This window comes from Chaetodon trifascialis, chromosome 15 (assembly GCF_039877785.1).
Source record: "Chaetodon trifascialis isolate fChaTrf1 chromosome 15, fChaTrf1.hap1, whole genome shotgun sequence".
Classification (NCBI taxonomy): Eukaryota; Metazoa; Chordata; class Actinopteri; order Chaetodontiformes; family Chaetodontidae; genus Chaetodon; species Chaetodon trifascialis.
Window position 1 is genome coordinate 15,054,562 of NC_092070.1, and position 24,949 is coordinate 15,079,510.

Here is a 24,949-nt window from a genome sequence, read left to right on the forward strand (position 1 = left end):
TTCTCCTCCAACTGCTAAAAATACTGTATCTTTTGTATTATTTTATATATACTTTTAGACCCCTGTTCAAAGACCAGTAACAATTCAATCTGTGTGCGATAGCTTTAAACAGTCAGAGGAAAAACCTGAAAAACTGGACCCCTGTCATTTGTGGAATGATGGTGATGTGATCCCATTGTCCTCAAAATCACATGACACCATTATGTGAACGGAAAGATGATTTAGCCTGAGAGTAGCTGACTGCTCTGTCTTCTCGTTTCTTTCCTAGCGTGTAGAGAGCTGTTAGTTCACAGTGTGCATGCTGAGCTACAATTACTGACGATGAAAATCCTAATTTTTGTAATTTTTTTGTTTTGTATGTGCTTCCTTCTTCCTGTGCAGGCTGATGACAGAGAACGCTGTAAGTCAATTCTCCCAGCTTGGTTTCTCCAGTTGTGACAGTATTTGCCATTTAGCATGTCTTGGTTTCTGTTGGGTAGTGACTGTAGCTTGTTGACTGTTTCTTTTTTCACAGATGCCTATTGTGAGAGTTGTCTGGCAGCAGCACACGGTATGGTGGATAACTTTTTAGCTTGCATCAGAGCAAGAAGCAATGGTTTAAAATGATATGCAGTGAATTATCACCTATGTGACACTTGTTTTGACTTAATGGTTTCTTATAACACTGAGTCACTTGTTCCTCATATAGTTTTGTATTTTATTCAAGACAGAGAAAGTAAACAAAAACATATGCATACTGCCCTCCAGAGATTGAGAAAGCCTTGAGGGAAGCCCCAGCTGAGAGCAGACAGACAGTAGTTAAGAGCCTCATCAGTGGAGGTGTGTGTGAGAAACTGCTGTCACACAAACATGACCACGTCTCAAAGGACAAAATGATATCCTCCTGCATGCACTTGTTAGGTAAGAATGGGATGAAATAACAATGTGTTTGCATATTTTTTACACTTTAATGATTGATTTGTTTTTGAACGCCCATGCAGAATCTCATTATGACCAGTTCCATGTAGCTTTGGTGAATAAGGAACCAAAGCATCTGCATATAGCCCTGTGTTATGAGCAGTCCACAGCATGTGTCGGGGTGAAACGGCAGTCTTTTGAGGTAGGCCTTGATTCTAATTGTGAAACATATAAACATTAAGATCAATCAAATTAGACTAAATTCTTCCTATTTTGTGACAGGATTCCATAAAAAACACCTTTACAGAAAGTGACATTGAAGCTCTACTTCGGGCCAACAAGCAAAATGTGCGCATTGCTCGACCTACACATTCAGGTTCATATGTGCACTCAAGAGATGAGTTGTAAAAACAGCTACGCCACCTTGTTTGGTCCTGACGGCGAGACAGTTTGCTGCCATGATACTGCGTCTCTGAGTGTCAGTATAATAAAGACATCATTGAAAAACATTGTTCTGGGCTGATCATTATATTGGGCCTGATGGAGGCTGCTTTGTCCTCACATGGCCTCACCTTTCAGTGATGGAAAATAATATGAAGCGCTTCAGACCTACTAAAGTTTATTGTAGAATTAATTAGGCCTCAGATACTGAGCGTATATTGCAATTCTACCTTGATGTAAGTATATATCTATCTGGAATCTTTTCTACTGTATTTTCCCTTTGCCCTATGTGTCAGGGCAGTGGTATATCAACAGTCAAAAGGGCGGCTGTGGCTCAGGAGGTAGAGTTGTCGTCCACCTATTCCTTTGCTGTGATCCAGATCCCTCAAAACAAACGCAGACACATTGTAAGTGCCTGCCTATGCAATGCTGCAAAATAAAATGATGAAGAATAAATATGAATCCATGCACACAGTATGCTGCTCTCCAGTAAGCAAAAACAAGAGAAACCACTCTGTGCTATCTGTGTAAACTGAGAGGCATGAGCTTATAGTGCATTCATCATACTAGATTTGCAAAGGAGAAAATATGATCATAGGTATATTAAAGTGATGTTGCACAGTGCTTACATAATGGTAATACCTCATGGGCAAAGAAGGAAACTTCCTTGAGGCTCTATATCCCCAGGGACCACCAAGAGCCAGGCTTGGTCTGAAGCTATTTTGTGACACTTATTGTGGTAATGGCAATTGTTTGGAAATTTTGGAATAGGCACATGTGGCATAAGGACCTTGAGGTGCACCTGCTTTGTTACCTAATTTTGAGGCCCACTCTTATGTCAAAATCTAAATTTAAGACCAACATTTCATCTTATGATGTGCATAAGTGGAGCAATTTCACAAGCTGAGTAGTGTTTAATCAGGGTAAAATACAGCAAAACTGGGGCCATGCAAAATTCCAGAATAGAAATACTGTACACAGTGCAAAGAGCAGGAAGAATGGAGAGTTAATAGGGCCCCAGTAGCTCATTTTGCCCCTTGATCCCCTTCAGATTAACCTATGATGGACAATAGGATATACTTTTTCATCTGTCACAATAGAATGATTTCAGATGGAAAAGTGAGATACCTGTTCCACAAAGACTTCAGTTTCACTCTTTTCTTTAGTCTACTTTCTTTGCTATCACTTGAACAACACTCTGAAAACACTCTTCTCGCTGCTCTAACCAAACTATTGATAACAGAATCTCCGGAGAAGGCAACGTGAGCAGGTTGCGAGAAGCGTATTGGAACGTGGCCCACGCGCTGTTGCTAGGAGGCGCTGTTGGAGACCGGAAGAGTTGAACATGGGGATGATGGGCAGATCGAGATTGAGAGGGGAGACGTAAGCTTCGTGTTGTAGCCGCACTTTGTTGTTTCCCCGCAACATTTGTGCGTGCCTATTTGTGGTCGGGCGGAGGGAAAGGACATATCACTTTTTCTCCACTGTGAAGGTAAGAAAGGCGTAAAGGGGCGACATGCATCAACTGTCATTGCGCCAGGGCACATCTGTACTTCAGCGCCTTTATGGCTTCACAGGATGCCGTAAAATCGAGCATCTCTTAGCCGCCAGAAATGCTGGTATCAAGCTTGCCCTGTAAGAGCTGGATGCAAAAAGGAAACCAATCCCACCTATGCCGTGCTGTCACTGTAATGAATCAGTGTGAGGTAGCTACTGTAATTAGGCGACTGAAGACCACTAGGTTACGGGCGGCATCGCAGGGATCCCAGGTTGAATTAAAACCTAACCAGATGGATGGTGGCTTTAAAAGAATAGCCCTGTAGTATAAACGAGTGACACTAATTATAAAGCAGTTTGCACTGATTTCATGCTTTAATTCCGTCCATATAACAGCTGCACGCTCTGGCTAACGCCCTGAGTTACCTTACCTGTCTGCGAAAGGTCTGTACCATCCATTCGCTGACAGGCATTTCAGAAATAGAAACAGTATTGATTAGACACACGGTTCCACACCACATCCAGGAGACACGGAAATGGAAGTCGGTCGCAGCCAGGTCTGACAGAGAGGAATGGCAGGAATGTGATGAGTGAGATAAAGCCACTAAAGGCACACAGACCCTCTTTTGTTGTAGGCGATTTTTTTTCTGCTCGTCCACTTGCGATCCCAGGTGGTTTTCTCCACTGATCCACGCCCAGGGAGTCTGAACTCACATGTCCCACTGACCTGTGGACGTCCATCTAATCCCACACTCTCCGTTTAATTTAACAGCTGGGTGACGAGGCTACATGGTGTGTGTTTCCCATTCAGAGTGTGGATGTGTGGGTGTCCAGACATGGAAAGCTATGAGGAGTTCTGTCTGCGGAGTTTGGCCATACTGCAGGAGGAGGGGAAATTCAAGAAGAGGACATGTGAGCCACTGTGGTCCCTGAAGGCTCGCTCAGTCATCTGCTTCTATGGAAGAGCTGTGCTTTCTCCCCTGGTAAGGAAGAAATAAGCAGACATGAGAAATTAGTAGAGTAAAAGATGTGGCTGAACCAAGTTTCTAAAGTTTCTTAAACACAGACAGAAGCTAATGTAGCTAATGGATTTTTTAAGAGGTTTGCAGATGACTTGTTATTCATAGAAATATGACAGTGTTTGACTGGTTTCCATAGAGAGTCTGTATGTCTGTGACTTCCCCGCTCAAGGTTTGTATTTCGATGCTGCATAGTAACAGAAAACACTGCTTGCACTGTTCAGGCTCAGTGACAATGGAAGGATGTTATGACACATATTTGAGGCATAAAACACAGATGTGCAAAGAGATACATAATCACATGGTTTACATTAAATCAGAGGTAACATTCAGGGGAAATTGCTGGTTTCTTTTTGAGAATATATCTGAAACACGTGGGCCGAGTAGTTCAATTAGATCAGCAGTCAGCAGGGCGAGGAGAGAGGAGGTAATTGATGATATGGAACACCAAGGCTGTTTGATGTCAGTCAGGAGAGGGAGACTGCTGACAAAACAAGTTATCAGGAATAGCCACATGATGAGGAGGTCAGTGTGAGGATTGATGAAGATTTCTCTTCCAGTCAGACAAAGGAGACACTAACATGTAATGGAAGAAGAGTGATTGTCTCATCAGTAATAACGGAAAAGAATTTTACATTTTCTGTGTTGTAAACCTTGTTATAACGAGTTCTTGACTGATCTCGTCTTATGTGTCATTGCTTGAGTCTGTTGCAGTGGAAAGCTGTATGAAGTGCAGCTCAAGAGACACATTTTTGAAACAGTGTTTTAATTTTTTTTTCTTCTTCCAGCTGAATGCAGAGCAGCGTAGTGAGATGTGTGACCACAGACAGAAAGCAGTCCAGCTGGAGGGGAACAGGCAGAGCCAGCAGAGGAACAAGCTTTTGGCTCAGGTTCAGGACATACTGGACCAAGCTGAGGTCAGTAGCACCCAATATTCATGTGATATTGTGTATTGAGTAAGTGAAATGAAATAGCAAAATCAGTCCCTTCCATAGAAAACATAGGTAATATGCCACATTACATTTTACTATTATGTATAGAAAACAGTAAGCCACTTTATTTGTGTCTCACATCACCTGAAAGTCTCAAATATGAAATAGGTATGTGTGTCAGTCCCACGATATCGTACAAAAACTGAATTACAGTCTGTCCCAGAATCTCTTGTGACATTTGCAGACTTGAACACAGGTTGTCTGACTGTCTCCGGTAAGCTGTGCTATTTTTGCCTGATGACGGCCCTTTTTTGTCAACTCAACATCCAAAGCAATAATGCTCACTTGCAAATCAGCTGATGCGAGCTGCACCACTTTGTGAACACATGATTGTGTAAAGGATGTTACTACATGGGCTCAGGAACACTTCGTAAAGCTGTCATTAAGCACAGTTTGTCTTAACTGTTTTGGAATTGGGGCTGTGAAAGTATTTTTACTCAAAAACCAACAACCAGCAATCAAGACTGAGCTCTGTATTACAGTAAGAGTTTGAGACGTGTGATGATAAGTGTGGAAATAGCATGTTAGCATTCAGTGTCTCAGTTAAGATGAATCTTAATTGTCACTCTCTGCACAGGCACATAAAGTACCGAGTGAAGAGATTGAAAACCTGCCAGTTTCTAAATCTGCAACAGTCAGTGGCTACACCCTGGTCACTGACTCTCCTGGCCTTCCCAGAGACCCTGGATTTGGGCTTCAGACAGATGATCATCCGGCCACTCCATGCCCTGAAACCCCCACCCTCAATGGCTACAAGGCAGTAGAGGAAATGATGGTGGAGAGGGAAGAGAAGAGTGAGGAGGAGGAGGAGGAGGAGGAGGAGGATATTAGTTTGGACAGCCTCCTTAAGAGATCAAGGGAGTATGTGAAGAAAGAGCAGAGTCAGCAGGGGTCAAAAGTTGTCCACACGGTCACCAGGACTCCCCCGCCTGAGACCGTCTCTGACAAGGAGAGTAAGAGCTGCAGTCCCATGGGGGACACAGGCATTGAGTTTGGATTCAGTCTGCACCATAGCCCTATTGGCCCACCTCAGACCCAAATCCAGCATCAAACTCTGTATGACCCCAGTCCCCAACAGTCTGGCTGCCTCTCACCTAGTCTACCTGACCGGTATGCTCGTCTTCCCAGTCCAGAGTCCACCGTTAGTCCCCGTGCACAGAGACGTAGACCACGCCCAGTTTCAACAGGGAATATTCACATTTCATTTCCCGTCGGCCCAGCAGACCTTATTCCCCGAAGCCCAGGACGGTCAGGGGATGGTTCTGGCATGGCGGAATGGGGAGAAGCTCTCTCAGGGGCCACAAAGTTCCCGGATCACTGGGGCTCAGTTGCGAGTGAAGGTGGGACCAGTGTTCGCAAGAGTGGCAGTCGTCGCTCCAGCCACTGTGGTACCAGTCCAGTGCAGGAGACCTGTAGCCCTGTTAGTGCCTCAGGGCCTAGCCCGAAGGGACATGACCATCTGGCGGCAGGATTTCGCCGGCGCTGCCACACCCTGGACAGCCAGCTGCATACCTACCACTCTGGAGTTGAGCACATAGACCGCAGCCAGGAAAGGGTTCCTCGCTTCATGGCAGGAGTTACATGGAAGGCTCCAAGTTGGCGCACCCCTTCAGCTCCCTTAAACCAGTCGTATGAGGTAGATAATCCTTCACCATCTCTTTTGAGGCCCCGCGTGACTCCTGACCTGGCTCAGGTCACACTCAGGCTGGAGCCCGACGACCCTCAGGGGACAAACAGTGGAAGGATCACACCGGCGGTCTTCAGAAATGCAGCTGAGGCACAGACCAGCAAGACAGGTGACTTTCTCTGGAACACTTGCAGTAATGCTCACTTTATTCACTAAAATCTATAGAGTTAAACTGTGTCATGTCCACTGAGATCACTGAGTCTTTCCCAGTGCAGCTTTTAGGTTAAATATTGTGCGATCGAGAGACAGTGAAAGTGAAGGAAAAGGATAAAACCATTTAAAAGGTAAAAGATCAATGATACTACGTGTGTTTATTTTTTCACATCAACAGAGGAGACCCAGAGGCGAGCGCAGGCTCTGGAGGACATGCAAAGGCGTCTGGAGGAGGAGCATGCCTTGCAGATGTCTCTACTCCTGGCCGAGCAGGAGAAAGAGCAACAGCGCCTTCGTCTGGTCAGCATGTGGAGTCACATGATATCTATTCTAAATAGAAGTAGATACCAAAACTTTATTTTTAATTTGATTTATTTATATACAAGTGGCCAAGAAAGGAACAACAAAACCTATGAATTGCATTTTGGTGTATAGTTGAAATGCAGAAGTGTGAATTTAATTGCTGAAATGTGTGTGTGTGTACTGCATGTGTTCAGGAGCTCGAGGAGACAGAGAGAAGACTGCAGGAGCAGGGCTGTGTGCGGCCTTTGAGTGGGGATGCTTGTGGGTGGACTTGTAGGTCTGTGAGTGACAACTGTCCTGCTGTGAGCCCCCCCTGCCCAAGACTAAGCCCCGGCCACACACCATCTGAGCGATCACCTGGACACAGTACAGGTACCACGTCACCATACTCACTAACTGCTGTGTGGGAGTTTTATGCTTTGCCCTTCAAAACACAACACTTTTGTCCATATTCTAAGCTAAATTTGTATTTACTACCGCCCAGGACAGTAATATTTGAGCAACTCTTCATTAAATATTTAAACATGGTAAAGAGATACCGTCATTTGCGGCTTCCTCACACAGACTGCCCTGAACAATGAAGGTCAAACACCTACACTGAAAGCATCTGCTTGTTTCTTTTTCCAGGTTTTCCCAGTCCCGTAAGTTCCAGTGTGTCCTCTCCCTCAGTCCAACCTCCCGTTTATCAGTGGGGGCCCACATGGGTAGTTAGCAAACCTCGAGTGAGGCTAAGTCTGGTGCGTATGCCCAAGTAGACAAAAGGGTGTGTGACTATGTGTGTTTGTACAGTACTGTAGATGGTATTCTCAAACCCGTCTGCTCTGTGTTCTCCAGATTCTGACCGCAGAGCAGCAGAGAGCGTTTTGTCGAATAGGCGCCATAATTCGCGGATTCCTCACACGCAGACTCCTCAAAACAGAGAAGGTCAAACACCTGCGCCAGACCATCGTGGTGAGACTACACTCTCACATACACACACAAAAAACACACACACACAATAAAAAATGTGTACCCCCAGTCGAAAACAGTGATGGGAGTGTCATAAGGAGAGTGTGTTCTGTATGTGTGTGTGCTTAGGATACGCAGGAGTTCATCCGTTCATTCCAGACTGAAGCTTCACAGAAGAGAGGCACCTACTCAGCACAAGATCGCTCCCTGCAGGAGAGAGTTCGAGCCCAGGTATGAATTAAGTAGTTACACTCTGTAGACAGCAGAGGTCCATCTTTCTTTGCGTTCATGTGTGCATCTTTTGCCCCTCAGTTACGTGCAGCCCTTTATGACATCCATGACATCTTCTTCGAAATGCCTCTGGGGGATCGATTGGCATTGCTGCAGCAGGACAGGGAGCTCCGAGCAGAGAGGAAGCTACGAGACATGGTAACCCGAAAATGCAGGCCAGTAATCAATCACATAGGCGTGTTTCAGGAGGGTAACGTGTTGCTCGAGGTGAACGCTGAGTCAAGTTCATATTTTGGGGGTTTATATTGAAGCTTGCCAACCATGCTGGACAGTTTGTGTAATGCTTACCAAGGTATAAATCAAGACATCGATGGCTTGTTTTTCTGCCAACTGCTCAGCTACATCTGTTAAGATTAATGATAATTGGTCTACCTGCTGATAACTGATGGCAAAAATAATCATGATGACCTGCATTTATGTAGCACCTTGATCACAGTGACTTGCCGTGAAGCTTAGAACAACACTTGTGGCAGCCTTCTTATAACACGCTTTATCTTATGCTGTCAGTGTTCGTACTTCCATCATAAACTATGTTCTTTACTGACCGCAGGAGAAAGCGAAGTGCCCCAAGGAGAGAGTGGCTCTGTCTGCTGCCACACAGAGGTCTTTGGACAGGAAAAAGAGGTAAGATGGGAAAGAGGAACACAGCCTTACTGTTTTTAGATGTTATTGTTTTTAATGAGATCCACTCATCCGTGTTTGGTCCTCCCTCAGGGTTGGCGAATCCCCAGCACAGGCTAGAAGGATGCAGCAGAAGCCAAAGAGCCCCACTACCAGCAGGTGCAGTGGTGATTTGTTATCACCTCTCTTTTAGATTGTCTGGTTTCATGCTGTATACTACATTTTTTATTGTCCCTGGAAAATCACACTGTACATACACTGTTATTCCTTTCCCAGGGTCCTCAAGCCAAGCCAAGGCCAAAACTCTCCTGTCCTAGGCCAACTGAACCGCCAGGGGTGAGTATATACTTGTGTCGCCGTGCTTAACTTTTCTCCCCTTATCTTATAATTGCTGTCATGAAACACGTTAACTGTCATTTGTAATTTATTTGAAGAGACACTTCCTCCACTCCTGAAAAAACTTTGATTGACTTGTTGGGCTCCTCCTGTCCTGATCAACGATGCTTAAATAAATTAACTTTTAAATGTACTGAAAAATGAACGGTAATTCCAACATCATTTTAATCACCTCACAGCAAAAAAGGCAACCATGCATATAAATGTATGGATTTCAGATTTAAAAGACGTCTTTAAGGTCATCATGGTATGACAGTGGCCGTGTCCTCTCAGGAGCTGGTACAGACGAACCCCAGAGGAGAGAGTGAGGCGCTCAGACAGCCTGAAGAAGCAGCACTCTCTGGGCTAACAGGTGACCCAACATCTCCTGACGCTCAACTTGAATTTTCGGTCTTTGAACACAAACCTTGCACCACCGAAACTCCAATCACAGCTGCTAGTAGTAACATGATTGTCTTTACTGTACCTTCTGAAATGTAAATGATTGTATTCACGACCACACTTAACTTGATACACACCGTCACAAAGCCCTTGTTGTAGCTTGCTAAAATAGATTTTAGTAGCAGCAGCTGATTGTTATACACAAAACTCAAACGTAGCTTGATGTGGAGTATTTAATGAATTGGTAGGTACATTTAAGAATTTTTGATAGAGAATCTGTACTTAAATGAGAACTAGAAGAAGGCCAGAAGTAAAGGAAGTGAGGCCAAAAGTTTATCTGTGCCTATTGACAATGCTTTTGCTATCTGTCGTATCTTAGCATGCATATGGTATATTTGCCACTTTTGTTCATGAGCATCTAGTGGTTTTAACTGTGTGAATTTCCAAACACCCGTTTCATGCTGGCAGTCACATCATGTAGTTGCCATAAAAATAGAGTATTTATGTGTGTATAGTTCATGAAGTCTTTTGTTCAAGGGCTTTGAGTACCTGTTTGTGCTTTATTTCTTAATTAAATGGTGCTGAGTTTACAGTACTATGAGACATGTCAGTATGTTTCAACATTTGGCTTAAATTAACGCCAAATGGCAAAAAAAAAAAATTCTAAATGTATTTGTTTACTGACACTACAACACTACTGGTACATTGTTGCGTTAATGTAGCTTCACATAACAGCAGAGTGTCCTCTAGAATAACGAATATTGATGTGAAAATCTTCATATCAATATCTTATCGACCCACTTGTCCACTGCAATACACAGTGACTTTATACTTCTGCGTCAGTCGTATTTAGTGTATGCTGACATCGCTATGCTCTTTTAAAAGCATTTTTGTTTTTTTATTTGAAATGCCAAATTGTCATGTTTTCTATGACCAGAATAAATTCTGACATTACTTGAATTTTCTGGACTCTCATTCATGATAAAATGTGAAGATATTTAAAGTGAAACTCACATGACTCTACAAGACACGCATGGGAGTAAATGAATGTGATGATGCAGTGCTGTCGGCATTAATGGTCCAGTCTGTAGGATTCAGGAGGATTTATTGGCAGAAATGTAATTTAATGTTCACAGTTATGTTTTCATTGCTGTATAATCACCTGAGCTCCAGAGAGTGTTTTGCATTTTTCATGGCCACCATAAAAGAGGGTGAGACAAGGGGCGTTCAGCTGGTTGCAATCAGCTGCCTGACCACTAGCTGCCACTAAATCCTACAAACTGGACCTTTAACGTCATTTAAAGTTGATTTGGGGTCTTTAAAGCACATTAATCCACATTAAACTCATTTTCTCCTATTTGATTTCAGTTGATGATGTTTCATAAACACATTGCTCATGGTTTCAAACAGGGATTCTGTTAAGGATATTATTTTTCATTTCATTTTCTTTAAGACCTAAGTGTGGGACATTTAGGTCTTCAAGCCACGGAGACACAGTAGACCTTTTTTTCTGAAATTCCAAAACCACATTTCAAGCAGTCAGTCTGTCATGCTAACAATGTTATACAGTATGTGCAACAGGGTACATATTGCAATGACAAGAAGAGCACTCACAGGAGGCACCTTTTTATTGAAACCAACGTGCTGTTCTTTGCCAAACTTAAGTCCTGCTACTATTACATTTTCCTGTTTTTGTGTCCATCTTTAATGTCATTCCAATGGTTGACTTTTTTAGGTAACAACTGAGTGCCATGAGTCTTTAGGATGTCTTAAAATTTGTACACTTTTACTACTGTTTTGATGTCGGAGCTCTTTCATTGCTGTCCCCTCCCTGCACAGAGATCACATGGTTTGATGAGTCCAACTTGTAGGTGCATGTAATAAGAGAAGCTTAATCCCCATTGTACACACAAAAAGAACTTATGCAAATGGGGTTTGAAGGAGGGTATGAAGAGCGTGATTTCCATATGATCTGCATGCTGAGGAGAGAACATCAGTCTTGAACCCGAGGTCCACTCTGAAGCCTCTGGCACCGCTGAATACATGTGACACTTTGACTCAAACATGAACTTGATTGAGTTTTATTTGCCAGTAAATGATATCAAATACATTTCTACATTTAGAATCAGTGGGAATGAAAACAAAACATTTGTTGACTAAATAACTGAATGACTTATTTTCCATCTAGTTTTTCCATTTCTCATATTTGAACACACAGAGAAAGCATTTTTTTTTCAGTAAGCAACAGTTTTGACTTTGAACATGAAAGAAAAAGTAATTGAAATCCCAGAAAGCATCCCAATCAAGCAATACTAAAATCATTAACAAAAAAATGAAAACATGGAGAAAAAACATGAATATGTAGAGGCTAAAACTAGTTCCATGAAAACCACAACGTCCCTGCTGTGAATATGACTGCCCTTCCCACATTTTCTCTGATTCTTAATCAATTAATGATAAAAAAAATTTTTCCCCCAAAATCAAATCAAATCTAATCTCTCTCTTATCTAACAGCAAGGTTGAGACATTGACAAGTAATGACAGTTGGGCACACAATCCATTCTGTTATCTGTGTGAAAGCTTGGTTTGCATCAGTCGCTGTCACTAAAACACGCCTGTGCACATGTCATGGATGCAGTGCAGCTCCTGGGCCAGCTGCAGATTCAGGCCTAGCATCATGAAAAGTGCTGTTAGCATTATCAAGAACATCTTATAATCAGGCATTATGCAGAAATAATGCAATTGGGCCATTATGGAGACATTTTAACAAATGTTTTACCACATTAGTCTTCCTCATCTGGACTCCCGATCAGGTCCTTGTAGTGTTTCTTCACCTCTGCAAGCTCCACTGAAACATCTTAAAAAGAAAAATGCCTTGTTTATGAGTGCGCTATAAATTACGCTGCTGGGAGTTTGTCGACATGTTCAATACAATAATCACAGTATTTTAAGTGATTATCATGTTTTCATTTTGATGCCTTCCCTTTACCTGGGAGTGAGTCACCATCTGTCTTGAGTGACAGCTCGATTGATTTCTGCAGTGTGTCCTCAAGCGTCTTCAGGATGTACTCCTGCAAAATCATCATCACTGACTCATATGGCCAAATACTGTGTTCAAGATTAGCTGAAAGCTGCATGGATTAACTGCTGAAATGGAGGTTCAGAGGGCTGCTCAGACAGGGAAAAACAGTTCATAGCTACATAAACTTTTGTATGTTTCTGTTTTAGCTGAATAATGATGTTGCATGTTTGTAACAGTGCCTGCAGTGTTTTAGTAGCAAAGCAGCTTTCAGGATGATACATGTTTCACTAGAATAGAGAAAAGCCTTCATGTAAATGATGACAGAATAGTGGATAAAGATGTGCAGCAAACATCTTTTACTTTGTCATCGCTGTATGACAAACTGCAAAACATGACAAACCTTCAAGCATTTCAGCTGGCTCAACATAACATCTTTGGCCTGCTCAAACATGGTGTCCTTTGAATAATGTACGTGCTTCTCAATAGCGCTCCTCATGTTTTCCAGTGAGCCTGTTCCTTTAAATCCTGCTGCATCTACAATAAAACAGAACATTTCTGCACAATCACAATGAATGTAAACATGTATTATTATGCTGTCAGGCTGCGTGTGTCATGATCTTACTCTGATAGCATTCTTTCATGGTTTCCCCAATTGTCTCTGTCAGACTTCTGTAGATTGTCTTCTTATACTCTCGGATGGTTTTGTTGAGTATAGTCTTGGTTTTTTCTTCCTAAAGAAGAAACACAGATAAAGACATTTTGTAAATAAATTCAAGGTGATAGATATAAGCCTTTTTAGCTTGATAATGCACTCATGGACAGGACGCTATTAGTCTCGTCTTTTACCTCTGTCTGGAGAAATATCAGTTGCAGTTTGACATCTTTGTACTTTTCAATCAGCCTCTTTGTGCCAAGTGAAAATGTACTGATGACCCCATTGAATGGTCCACATTCACGCTGATTCCTGAAACATGTTGACAAGTTGACATGTTTCAGAATGGCGGCACTGGACGTCAATAATGTCCTTTGTCTGTATGTATGATCTTACATAATTTGTATAAGTGTATAATGTAGAATCTATTGATTCCAGACACTCTGTGAAGTTTTAATCATTGGTCAACAAAGGGTTTTATGTTCTCAGGAAGTCATTTCTTACGGGAAGGTCTTCTTGAATTCCTCATCAATGCTGTCAGTCAAGTATGAAGCCAGCTTCGCATTGAGGTTTATTTGTTTCCTGTTTTTTGGTTTGTGGGTGCCGCCGTTCTCAACCACACACTTCAGTATCTTGTGAAAAGCACTACCTTTCATCCTTTTCTGAAACAGAACAGAAAACATGTGAAGACAGTTGTTATTCAGATTAAGAACCAAATCGTTGTTTTGATGTATTTCTAATTCAGATACGTACAGGCTTTAAGACAGACTCCATGTCTCTTTGACATGAGCTTTTTGATTTTTCAACCCCCTCACTGAGGCATTCTTCAAAGGCCTCATAAGCCTCTTCCATGGGTTTTCTGACTTTGTCCAGTTCACGCCTCATGTTTTCTTCAAGGTCTTTGCACACATCTACTTTTTTACCAGCCTGAAATGAAACAACACATTCAGCATTAAAAACATTGGAGATATAGTGCTGCCTACTTGTTGAAGACAGAATTTATTGGTTACTTATTCATGAAATTCTGTTGCTCAAGTCAGTTCAGAGAATCTACCTCGATGGCAAAAATTTCTTTAAATGTGACCACACGACAATATTTTTTTCACACAGCATTACCACATTTTCACTGGATTTAGGCAGAGTTTGCTTAAGCTTACTTATTTGTGATAAATATTATTTGTGTCTGTAAATATCAATGAACGAAGTGACTTAATCTCACCACGTCTCTGCAGCTGGCCCCTTGAATCAGAGAAAGAATCCCATGAGCTCCAGACACGTAGTTTAATGTCTCTGAGTGATTGTCATTGAGACCTTGAAGAAATTCCTGAAGTTTGGGTATTTCTGTAAAAAAGAACAGAAAAAGAACATAAGGGCGGCACGGTGGAGCAGCAGGTAGTGCGCGTGCCTCACAGCAAGAAGGTCGCCTGTTCGATCCCCGGGTCAGGCGGGCCTGTGTGAAGCTTGCATGCTCTCCCACGTGCATGTGTGGGTTCTCTCCGGGCACTCCGGCTTCCTCCCGCAGACCAAAAACATGCTCATTAGGTTAATTGGCAACCCAAAAATACTACCTTAGGTATGAGTGTGAGCGTCTATATATGTTGCCCTGCAATCAACTGGCGACCGGCTCAGGGTGTACCCCGCCCCTCGCCCAATGACAGCTGGGATAGGCTCCAGCCCCCCGCAACCCCGAAAGGGATAGTCGGGTATAGACAACGGATGGATGGATGGATGTTTAACATAAACAAAAAACCAAAATATGTTTTGAGTGTTATTTACAAAGATCTGACATATGAAGACTTCACCCACCAGTTTCTTCTGGTGTGAGTCGTTTTTTCTTTAGAAAGTCTTTGGAGCTCACTGTGAACACTTTGAAACAGTCTTCGCTGAAATGTTTCTGAAAAAAAAAAAATGAAGGTTTTAAGGAAGCATTTCAATTGTAGACAGTATTTGTGTTTCCTGTCGATCTATAAAACTCACCTTAACCTTGAGCAGTCTGCTGAATTCTTTGTTCACTTCTTCCTTGGCTCGCATGTTCCTTTGAAATATGAGTGCACGAACAGCAGCTGCTGAACTGTAAGAAAAGATTTGCATCAAGTTGCACCTGGTACAGTATTTGGAGCATTTTCTTCTCACCTCTCAGAATAAAAGTCAAAATTTTCTTTTGTAAAACCTGTAACTGTTACTAATAACTCTAGCATTCATATTGGAAAGGGTAAAAGTTTGCAGGTCTTTCTGTTTTTGTTTCTGGAAACAAAGAATAATCTGATTTGGTTGTTATTATGATGAAAATAAATAAAGTTGGAAGCTTCTATTTTAGTTCATTGTCTTGAATTTATAAGCAGCTGTTGATTTCTAAAGGAATTTCCTTGGAGGAACTCCTCCAGTTACATCATTAATAATGTGATTACAAGAATTTCCCTAGAAATTACAGTTACAACAGTTCCTTCTAGGAAATTATATGAATTCTGGGGCCCATAAATTGGGGGGATTATCTGGAGTAACCAGGTCATGGAAAGAAACATTGCTGTTGTGTTTCTCAAATGTATTTTTGGACCGAGTGCCATCTAGTTCCATCATATTTGAGAGAGCTGATATCTAAAGAACTCGCAACTCTCACCAAAATAATCCTGATGGATAAAAAGCAGAAAAGGTGAGAAAAAAAAAAAAAATTCTTGATTTTGGGGTGAACAGTAAGAATTTCCACAGCCAGTTAACTGCTGTTAAAAGACAGAAATGTTATTTTCTAATGTTTCATTTATTTTTTTGTGTGTGATCCCAAAACTGAGGTCTATACTGAACTATGAATTACATCTCTAATAGTATTTGTATGTTTGTGTTCACTCATGTTGTGTCGTGTCTATTCTGGCATCTTAAATCACTCACTGATCATCTGAATCTTCAATAAGATCAGACTTGGTGCAGATAAAGTGGATTTGCTGACACTCGCCACCATTTCCCATGAGGCTGCTGGCACTCTCCAAGATGTCCCAGGCTTCTTTCTCTGCTGCCGCTCGATTGATCTCAGTTACAACCCACAAGGTAGAACAACTTCCAACAAACTGAAGGGGTATCACAATGAGGTAATCATAAATTAATGGTCAGTGCTTTGTAATAACATGATGTAACAGTTTCCAGATGGCACAGTAAAGCAGAATAAACAGCAGTGAATATGAATGAATGACCTCTTTCCACATTTTATCTCTGCTCTTGTTCCGATCCCCATTTCCAGGAAGATCCACAAGTGTGACATGTTGGAGAAGTTCATTACGAGGCACCCTGACAGTCACACACTTCACCAGTGGCCAATACCTCCTCCTTACTTCTTTACTGTTGCTGTCTTTTGAGTCACTTCTTGTGTATTTGCCAAGTTTTGCAGATAGCTCTTCAGCCTGCAACAAACAACAAAAACTAAAGCAAAGGTGATTTTATTGATATGAACTTTCAAGTCAAGTCAGTGTTCATGGTCATGTCACCCTTAATGCATACCTGTCAATACTGTGATTTGAAAATCGGGGACATTTTTAGGTGCTCTGCCCTGGTCTGACCCCCCCATCCTTACCACTGTCAACATGCCCCTTACATTCAGACAAGGCTGCACACAGTGAATCCTAAAATCACTGCTGGGCAAATACTTTAAGATATAGGAGAGGGTGATTACAAAAACTACTGACAACATGAGGGTCAACCCCCGCCTCTCTCTACAGATAGATAGATAGATAGATAGATAGATAGATAGATAGATAGATAGATAGATAGATAGATAGATAGATAGATAGATAGATAGATAGATAGATAGATAGATAGATAGATAGATAGACACATTTTCCATTTTCCTCTTACTTACTGATTCACATGTCAAAGTCTTCTTCTTGGAAGGAAGAAATTCAGGAACTTCTTTGAAATATTTGCTGTCCATGAGGTTTTCAGGAGATTTGTCTTTCCATTCTTCTCCATACACAGCTGAAAGCTTTTCAGCTGTGTCACGATCATCACTGTCATCTTCCTGCTCATCTTCCTGATCATTTTCCTGATCTGCATTATCGTTAAAGAAAGTAGACGAGGACCAAAACTCCTCTTGCCACTCCTGTAAAATAGAATAATAGTTAATGTAATGTATCCAGAAACTGTAGTTTTGCAGCGATATCTTAACTTTTCAAATAGCTTCAGCTCGTTACCTCTTTTGTAATGAACTCAATTTCTGCCTCATACTTCGGGCTGTGCATGTTAGCCTCCACTTTGATTATGACTGAGGTACATGCACTGATGTCTCCAGAGGGCAGAAGATGCTTCTCTCCAATGATGGCATTTATCAACGAGCTTTTTCCAGCCCCAGTTTTACCAAAGACACCAACCAGCTCCCTTTTGTCTGTCTCCAAATCATTGATTTTCTCCCTGTTGTACAAGAGTTTAAATTGGGGTTAAATGATCGATTTTGGAAAATATACAAACACTGAAAGGAGGTGTCAAAATCAGGAAGAAGAGTCCACAAATAGGCTACTTTTAAAGAAGATTTTATCAGTATTTTTACATTAGCAGTGGTTCTAATGATGACCGGTCCAGGGTGCACCCCGTTTCTCGCCCGTTGACAGCTGGGATAGGCTCCAGCCCCCCCGCAACCCCAAAATGGATAGGTGGTATAGAAAATGGATGGATGGATGGTTCTAATGACTATCTGTATGTGAAAGGGCTCACTGATGAACTTGTAATGATCAGTCCATCCATCCATCTCCAAATCTGTCATCTCTCCACCGTCATCCCTCCATCATTCCATCATTCACTCCCTCATCCTTCACTCCCCACTCCTTATCCCTTGACCTTCATCTCCTCATCCCTCAACCCTCATCCTAATGTATTACCATTCATCAGCTTTGCTCTCCTCCATCCATAATACGCATTAAACCATTTCAAATCTCCATCTTATTAGATAAAAATGTATCAATAATCAAGATTTGCTCTCCCCACCAAGTAATTCTTGTGTTTCCTTAGGACAACTCTGTGCCATAAGGGCAGTAAAACAACAAGAAACAACTGACTGTGTCAAAACATTTATTAAGTTCGCATTTGGTTTTGTGTACAGTTTTAGTCAATGTATTGATCCTAACTGTTTGATATGACTTCCTCTGCCCAGAAAATGTCCCTGTGTCACTTTCAGTATGTAGGTTGATAAAAAACATTGAGCAAGACCTTCAATTTACATCATATCAAGTGCTTCACATAATACTACTCCTGATTTGCAGTAAAGCTGCTTTTCAGTCTTTATTCTCAATGTGTTTCTAAAGATGCTAAAGAATGAAACTTATCTTACTTCACTTCACTTCACTTCGCTTCGCTTCACTTCACTTCACTTCACTTCACTGTGTTGTTTCCAAACATTGTCATGTGTAGGAATGAAAAAAACAAAACAAAACAAAACACAAAATCTCACTTTTGACCAAAATTATAACCAGCTCAACACTCCAGAGCAGTCTAAAATCTCTTAATGAGCCTGGCCTCTGGTCAGGAGTGGAACCACATCAACAACAACAACAACACAATTATGGAATATAGAAAACGTAATACTTACTTCAGGAACTTATTGAGCTTGTTGTCTTGTTTAGGTAGTCTACTTTGAACATGACTCATGATGATTTTCACATCAGACAGGATGATTCCTTCTGTTGAGAGTAAAAGTAAAAACCTGATGAGCAGAAACCATAAACCAGATTATTCACTCAGTAGTGATGCGCAATCAGGTGTCTTCTTACACAACAAAGGAGAAAAATAATGTGCAGCATGAGAGGAACTTATCTGCCACGTTAATGAAGGATGCCTCAGAGTGCATCTTCAGGCTTACATTATGGCCACTGACCAAAGGTAGTCTGGGTTTAAACCATCATCTAGTTAAAGGCCACGGTTACACTTTTTACTGATGCCTTCCAAGGTGTGGTACGGCTCGGCTCGGCTCGACTCGGCTCACTTGGAACGTGGAACCTTTGTTTGTTTGTTTGACAGTCAGCTAAGAATCCCCCCCGACATGCAGGGGGCACTATCATCATCATCCATGCCATATTAGGTTAAAATTGTTTAGAAAGTAATATAAATACCCGTGTATGACGCCAGTGTAGTGTCACATCGTCGTTTTGGAGTTGATGATTGCCTGCACTCAGCCTGTAGATCCAATTTTCTCTTCCCTTGTTGCATTTTTTTTTTTTTTTGAGAAATAAAAAAAGAGCCAAAAAGAAAGATATTGGTTTCTCTCACAATGTGAAAACTTGGTCACAATATAGTTAATTAAACCAAAATATTAGTGCCTTGAACACATCAATGAACACTGCATATAATCAATTAGTTACTGTGTATCTCACCTTTACCACTTGTGTTACTGGTGGATGGCGAAGCCTGAGGATGAACATGAATATTTGATTCTTAAAAAATGTATTTAATCAAGAAATGATATTCAGGGTACGTTTGGATTGGAAACCCAAGTGATCACTTCTTCTCTATCAATAACAATCTCATTATTTGTACTTAACTACCCTGAGACCCTTTAAAAAGTTGTACTAAACTAATCTTGAGTTTTGAGGAAAAGACAAGCTTAAGTCTGGAAAAAAAGGACAAAGTTAAAACAACAGAATTGGGCCATGCTAGCTCGTGACGTGGATATAGTCCACAGACAGAATGTGACCAGTGCAGACATCATGAAAGCGATCACGACTTTCATCAGAAAATCAAAGGAGCACCAACAGCCGCTGAGGCTAATATGAGAGAACGCACTGCCTGCTTGAATGAGGCTGAAGAACTCATTTCATCTGTAGAAGATACAATTAACAATGTGCAGATGAACGTTAAAGACCGTGAGGCCGAAATAAAGGTACTCGTGTCCAAAACAGATGACTGAGAGTGGAGAATCAGACATAACAACTCCAGAATAACAAGGAAAGGTTTCATGCTCGGGTTGATGCATAGTGCACTTCTTGTATGCATTTAATGAATAAAGGCCTGAACAAACATCTTTACAGTTCACATCATGTTTGAATTTGTGTTTTCATGCAATCTGGGATGAGACTTTCAAACCTCTGAGGACTGGAGCAAATTAAAGGGCTAATAAGTGATCACAGCAGCATCCAGCAACAACACTGTGAACCAATGAGACACTTCTTCAGTCAAAGATGACTTTGTCTCAGGACACTTCAGTGCCTCAAGTGTGTCTGCATGAAGAATAGAGGAATGTTCACTGATTACATGCCTGAGAAATTCAGTGTCATCCTTACCTGAGCAGAGCCAGATGCTTCTCCATGCTCCTGCTGATACTGCAGATAAAATAGTCTTAAGCGTGAGATCATGTGAACTTTTGAGCAGATATTGAAAATATAATACGACTGTAACAAATGCCTTAAATATTATCTATTTTTCTGAAGCTTTATTCAACTTACTTGAGGAGATAAAGTAACTGTTTCCTGATTTGTCGTGTTTTGCCCTTCCTGGTGACCAAAGAAAACACAATATTATATTAAAACCTGATGCTCCTGCAAATTATGAAAGTGTGTGTGTGTAAATAAGCCAGTTTTTTTAGACCAAATACAATATTTGTTTAAAGTATCATCACCATGCAAAACATTACCTTTAATTTCTTGAGTCTCTTCTGGAATTTTGCCCTTGGTCCCACTCTTGGCATCAACTCAGCAATGTGATCATCATCAAGGCAGAGAAAACCTTCCTCGTCAATGCCTTCATCTGTTATTTAAAAATATTCAGGTGAATCTTGGTCATGCAAAAATGAGAATTAATTTCAAATTGCCGCAGGAATTTATCTGATAAGGAGTGAAAGAGGTGTGGGCTCCGCTGCTTATTTGACTTTTTTAAGAGCATGACAGCCTCACACAGCTGATAACTTTATGAGCTGAGTGTATATTGATTTGACTGTATTTCATCTCTTGGTTACTTTTCAGTCTTGAGTTCAGTGCTGCTTGTGCTGAGATCCTCATCTCAATGCTAATGCTCAGTGAGCGTCTCACCTCAATTCTCAGTGTTCTCAGATGCTAATGAACACCAGTTACTCTCAAATGAATGAAGCGTTCCTTCTAACTGTGAAAATGTACAAGACTTCAGTTGTGAGTGCTCTTGTACTTTTTGAACACAGACAGCAATTGGCAGAATTTATCAGCACTGATCCCTCCCATCATGGATATGTCAGCACTCTACTACAGAAACATGTTGCAGCATTTTTTCATATTTTGGTATTGCTAGGTCATATCAATATTGTATAATATCTATACCAACAGAGAAGCATGGTCATACTTTACCTTCAAATTTTTGTATGAACTCGGTGAGACCCCATTCAGTTAATTTGTTCCGAACAAAATCATCCATGACCAAATACAGCAACTGGAAGAGAAACAAATTATCATTGCCCTTTAGTCATTTGACATTTTAAGACAGTTCTCATCAATTACAGAAAGTTGAAGGAAGCAGAGCAAACGAACACCATCTTTCTTATCAATGTATTGTAACTGTTGTCTGCTGAAGGCCTTGACTTTATGACAGTGGGTCACAAATGCAGCACTGGAATCACTTTATTTTAACCTGATAAACAATGAAATATTGTATTTGAAATATTAATATAAAGATATATTTATTCTTTTCATAATAATTATTGTTTTTTCCAGTTTCTCACAAAAAATGGCATGCGTCTCACAAATGCATGCACACCTGGAGGCATTGTTTATGAATCACAGTCCACCATGAAATGTGTGCACATGGATCAGCCGCATATCCCGCCCTCGACATGACCACATTCAACCACACAGTGCCATGCAAAAGTTGGGCTATTCTTGGTCAAAATTTCTGTTACTGTGAATAACGATGTAACCAAGAAATGACCTGATTTCCAAGCAGTATAAAGCTAAAGACCACACATTTCTTTTATAATTTCAAGCAAGATTACTTCTTTATTTCCATCTTTCATAGTTTCAAAATAACAAAAAGGAAGAGGACCAGAAGAAAAAGTCTGGGCTCCCTGCATGGTCAGTACTTAGCAACACTACTTTGACAAGTATCACAGTTTGTGAAGGCTTATTGTAGTCAGCTAAGAGGCTTTCAGTTCTTGTTTTTGAGGATTATCGCCCATTCTTCTTTTCATGCACTGCTCTTTTGAGGTCTATTCACAGGTGTTGGTGATATGAGGGCCATGGCAAAACCTTCAGCTTTCAGAGAGCTTTGTTTTCAATCAATTATTAATTTAACTATTTACAATCTCATAACTATCTACAATCTCATTGCACATTCGGTCTACTTGCACAACATTTTTTGCTGTTTTTTGCTGTAAATACTGTTTATATACTTAGTTATATTGTATTTTTATTATATTATTATGATATTATATAACATGTATTATATATTATAATACATATTATATAACTATAATTAGTTTTACTTTGTTATATTTTTATTTTCATTTCTATTCCTGTTTATTTATTTTTTTCTTTTTTATTCTTTTTCTAAATAATTGTGTATACACCCTGTGTTTGCTGTATGTTTAATTGCTATGGCAACAAAATCATTTCCCAAATTGGGATCAATAAAGAAACTGTCTAAGTCTAAGTCTAGATTTTAAACAGGGGTACACAGACTCTTGCATGTAAATGGTTAATGCAGAGCAGCTCCTGACTGCTAAGCAGATGGTACGTCACGTGGTACATTACTATTATTCATGGAAACCACAGAGAGGAGGGAAGTTTTCAGGCAGAAATCTTTTAGGGTGTGGTGGAGGCTACAAAAACTGCTGCGAGTAGCAACACGTTGCAAGTGTGTGGATATCTGTTCCATCAATTTTGACTTGAAAATATTATTAAAAATATGCACACTGTGTTATGCAATGATTTAATGCTGTTTAACGTAATAGTGGGTTTTGTCTTCCTTGTATTTGCACCTCGTCCCACCACTCGAAACACTTTCACTTTTGTCAAAACGAAAGAAAGAGAAAGAGGTTCAGCTTTTCATATTTTGTGGATTAAACAAAACATGTACATCATAATTAAAAATGCTCTTTGGAGATACATGAAAAGTTGGAATATATAAATATATACTGAATAAATAATAAATCTATATCATACAGCATTACCGGGTTATAAGAAGAAGAAGAAGAAGAAGAAGAAGAAGAAACATACTTTATTAATCACTAAATAAATCCCACAGTGTAAAATTAAAAAGACAACATAGTACAGTAACTTTCTCCATGATCTTACTGTTTAACTTAGAGTCTTTGTAATATGATCAGTTGTCAATTTAACACACTGATTCAAGTGTACTTACGTTTAGTTCCTCTTCAATGCCCGAACATCTGGCGCTTGATCTAACTTGCTCACGACTCTTTTATATTGTCTCCTCCTCTCTGCCCAGGAAGCACATTCAGCAAGATCAGTTCAAATCTAAATATGTTGCATAATCTGATGTCATGTTGCAACAAACACACCTCGCAGTCTTTAAAAGGCAGTGATGGAAGAACTCACTTAACTTGTAAAAATACTCTACAAGTTAAAGCTGCATTCATTCATCCTATTTAAACAAAAGTGTAAAAGTATTATCAGCAAAATGTCCCAAATGTTTTTTGGATTGGGGTTGTGTTGTATCAGTCACAGGAGCAGTTAATCTTTGGAACGAATTTTAGTTTTGATTCAGTTATTTCTTATGCATTGAGGTACATTTTTGGCGTGAGGGGTTGAGGTTTGGGGCTGCACGGTGGCGCAGCAGGTAGTGCGCGTGCCTCACAGCAAGAAGGTTGCCGGTTCGATCCCCGGGTCAGGCGGGGCCTTTCTGTGTGAAGTTTGCATGTTCTTCCCGTGCATGCGTGGGTTCTCTCCGGGTACTCCGGCTTCCTCCCACAGACCAAAAACATGCTCATTAGGTTAATTGATGACTCTAAATTCCGTAAGTCCGTAAGTGTGAGTGTGAATGTTTGTTTGTCCTTGCATGTGGCCCTGCAATCGGCTGGCGACCGGCTCAGGGTGTACCCCGCCTCTCGCCCATTGTAGCTGGGATAGGCTCCAGCCCCCCGCAACCCCGAAAGGGATAGGCCATTATAGATAATGGATGGATGGGTTGGGGCTTGAAGGAGGGTATGAAGAGCGTGCTTTCCATATAATCTGCACGCTAAGACGAGAACATCAGTCTTTAACCCGAGGTCCACTCTGAAGCCTCTGGCACCGCTGAATACACGTGACACTTTGACTCAAACATGAACTTGATTGAGGTTTATTTGCCAGCAAAACATATCAAATACATTTCTACATTTAGAACCAGTGGGAATGAAAACAAAACAGTTGTTCACTAAATAACTGAATGACTTATTTTCTATCTGGTTTTTCCATTTCTCATATTTGAACACACACAGAAAGCTTTTTTTTTTTTCAGTAAGCAACAGTTTTGATTTCGAACATGAAAGCAAAGTCATTGAAATCCCAGAAAGCATCCCAATCAAGCAATACTAAAATCATTAACAAAAAAAAATCAAAACACGGAGAAAAAACATGAATGTATTTGAGAATAAAATCATTAAAAACTAAAAGTCTCTGGGACTTCATCACTGTGTAGAGGCTAAAACTAGTTCCATGAAAACCGCAATGTCCCTGCTGTGAATCTGACTGCCCTTCTCACATTTTCTAAACTTTCTCT

At 40.8% G+C, this 24,949-nt stretch overlaps 2 protein-coding genes and 1 long non-coding RNA gene across 7 annotated transcripts; 2 read left to right on the top strand and 1 right to left on the bottom strand.

Annotated features, from left to right (window-relative positions):
- Positions 1-752: 752 nt before the first annotated feature.
- On the top strand, positions 753-1,272 carry LOC139342921 (uncharacterized). Its single transcript, XR_011603080.1, has 3 exons — positions 753-900; positions 981-1,099; positions 1,180-1,272. It is a non-coding gene; the product is annotated as an uncharacterized lncRNA (long non-coding RNA).
- Positions 1,273-2,654: 1,382 nt separating this feature from the next.
- On the top strand, positions 2,655-10,586 carry LOC139344171 (centriolar coiled-coil protein of 110 kDa-like). Of its 5 annotated transcripts, none has more exons than XM_070982141.1 (14): positions 2,655-2,830; positions 3,608-3,818; positions 4,643-4,771; positions 5,424-6,642; positions 6,865-6,986; positions 7,184-7,361; positions 7,617-7,726; positions 7,824-7,940; positions 8,067-8,168; positions 8,250-8,366; positions 8,779-8,852; positions 8,943-9,008; positions 9,126-9,185; positions 9,519-10,586. In XM_070982141.1, exons 2-14 carry the CDS (start codon positions 3,654-3,656, stop codon positions 9,592-9,594), a joined length of 2,535 nt encoding a protein of 844 aa, XP_070838242.1. In that variant the 5' UTR covers positions 2,655-2,830; positions 3,608-3,653; the 3' UTR covers positions 9,595-10,586. The 5 variants fall into 5 exon arrangements, with proteins under 5 accessions (XP_070838242.1, XP_070838243.1, XP_070838245.1 ...); XM_070982142.1 differs by having other exon boundaries at positions 2,667-2,830; positions 3,647-3,818; XM_070982144.1 differs by having other exon boundaries at positions 2,696-2,830; positions 8,097-8,168.
- Positions 10,587-11,984: 1,398 nt separating this feature from the next.
- On the bottom strand, positions 11,985-23,694 carry LOC139344184 (nuclear GTPase SLIP-GC-like). The gene is made up of 23 exons (XM_070982175.1): positions 23,591-23,694; positions 21,583-21,664; positions 20,901-21,013; positions 20,713-20,760; positions 20,551-20,589; positions 19,645-19,678; positions 19,384-19,470; positions 18,864-18,954; positions 17,476-17,692; positions 17,145-17,384; positions 16,483-16,689; positions 16,184-16,359; positions 15,278-15,371; positions 15,107-15,194; positions 14,520-14,641; positions 14,054-14,227; positions 13,805-13,962; positions 13,495-13,612; positions 13,271-13,379; positions 13,049-13,182; positions 12,616-12,697; positions 12,406-12,483; positions 11,985-12,295 (listed from the first exon to the last, which is right to left on the bottom strand). The coding sequence occupies exons 2-22, from the start codon at positions 21,647-21,649 to the stop codon at positions 12,410-12,412; spliced, it is 2,472 nt and encodes an 823-aa protein (XP_070838276.1). The 5' UTR covers positions 21,650-21,664; positions 23,591-23,694; the 3' UTR covers positions 11,985-12,295; positions 12,406-12,409.
- Between the last annotated feature and the right edge of the window lie 1,255 nt (positions 23,695-24,949).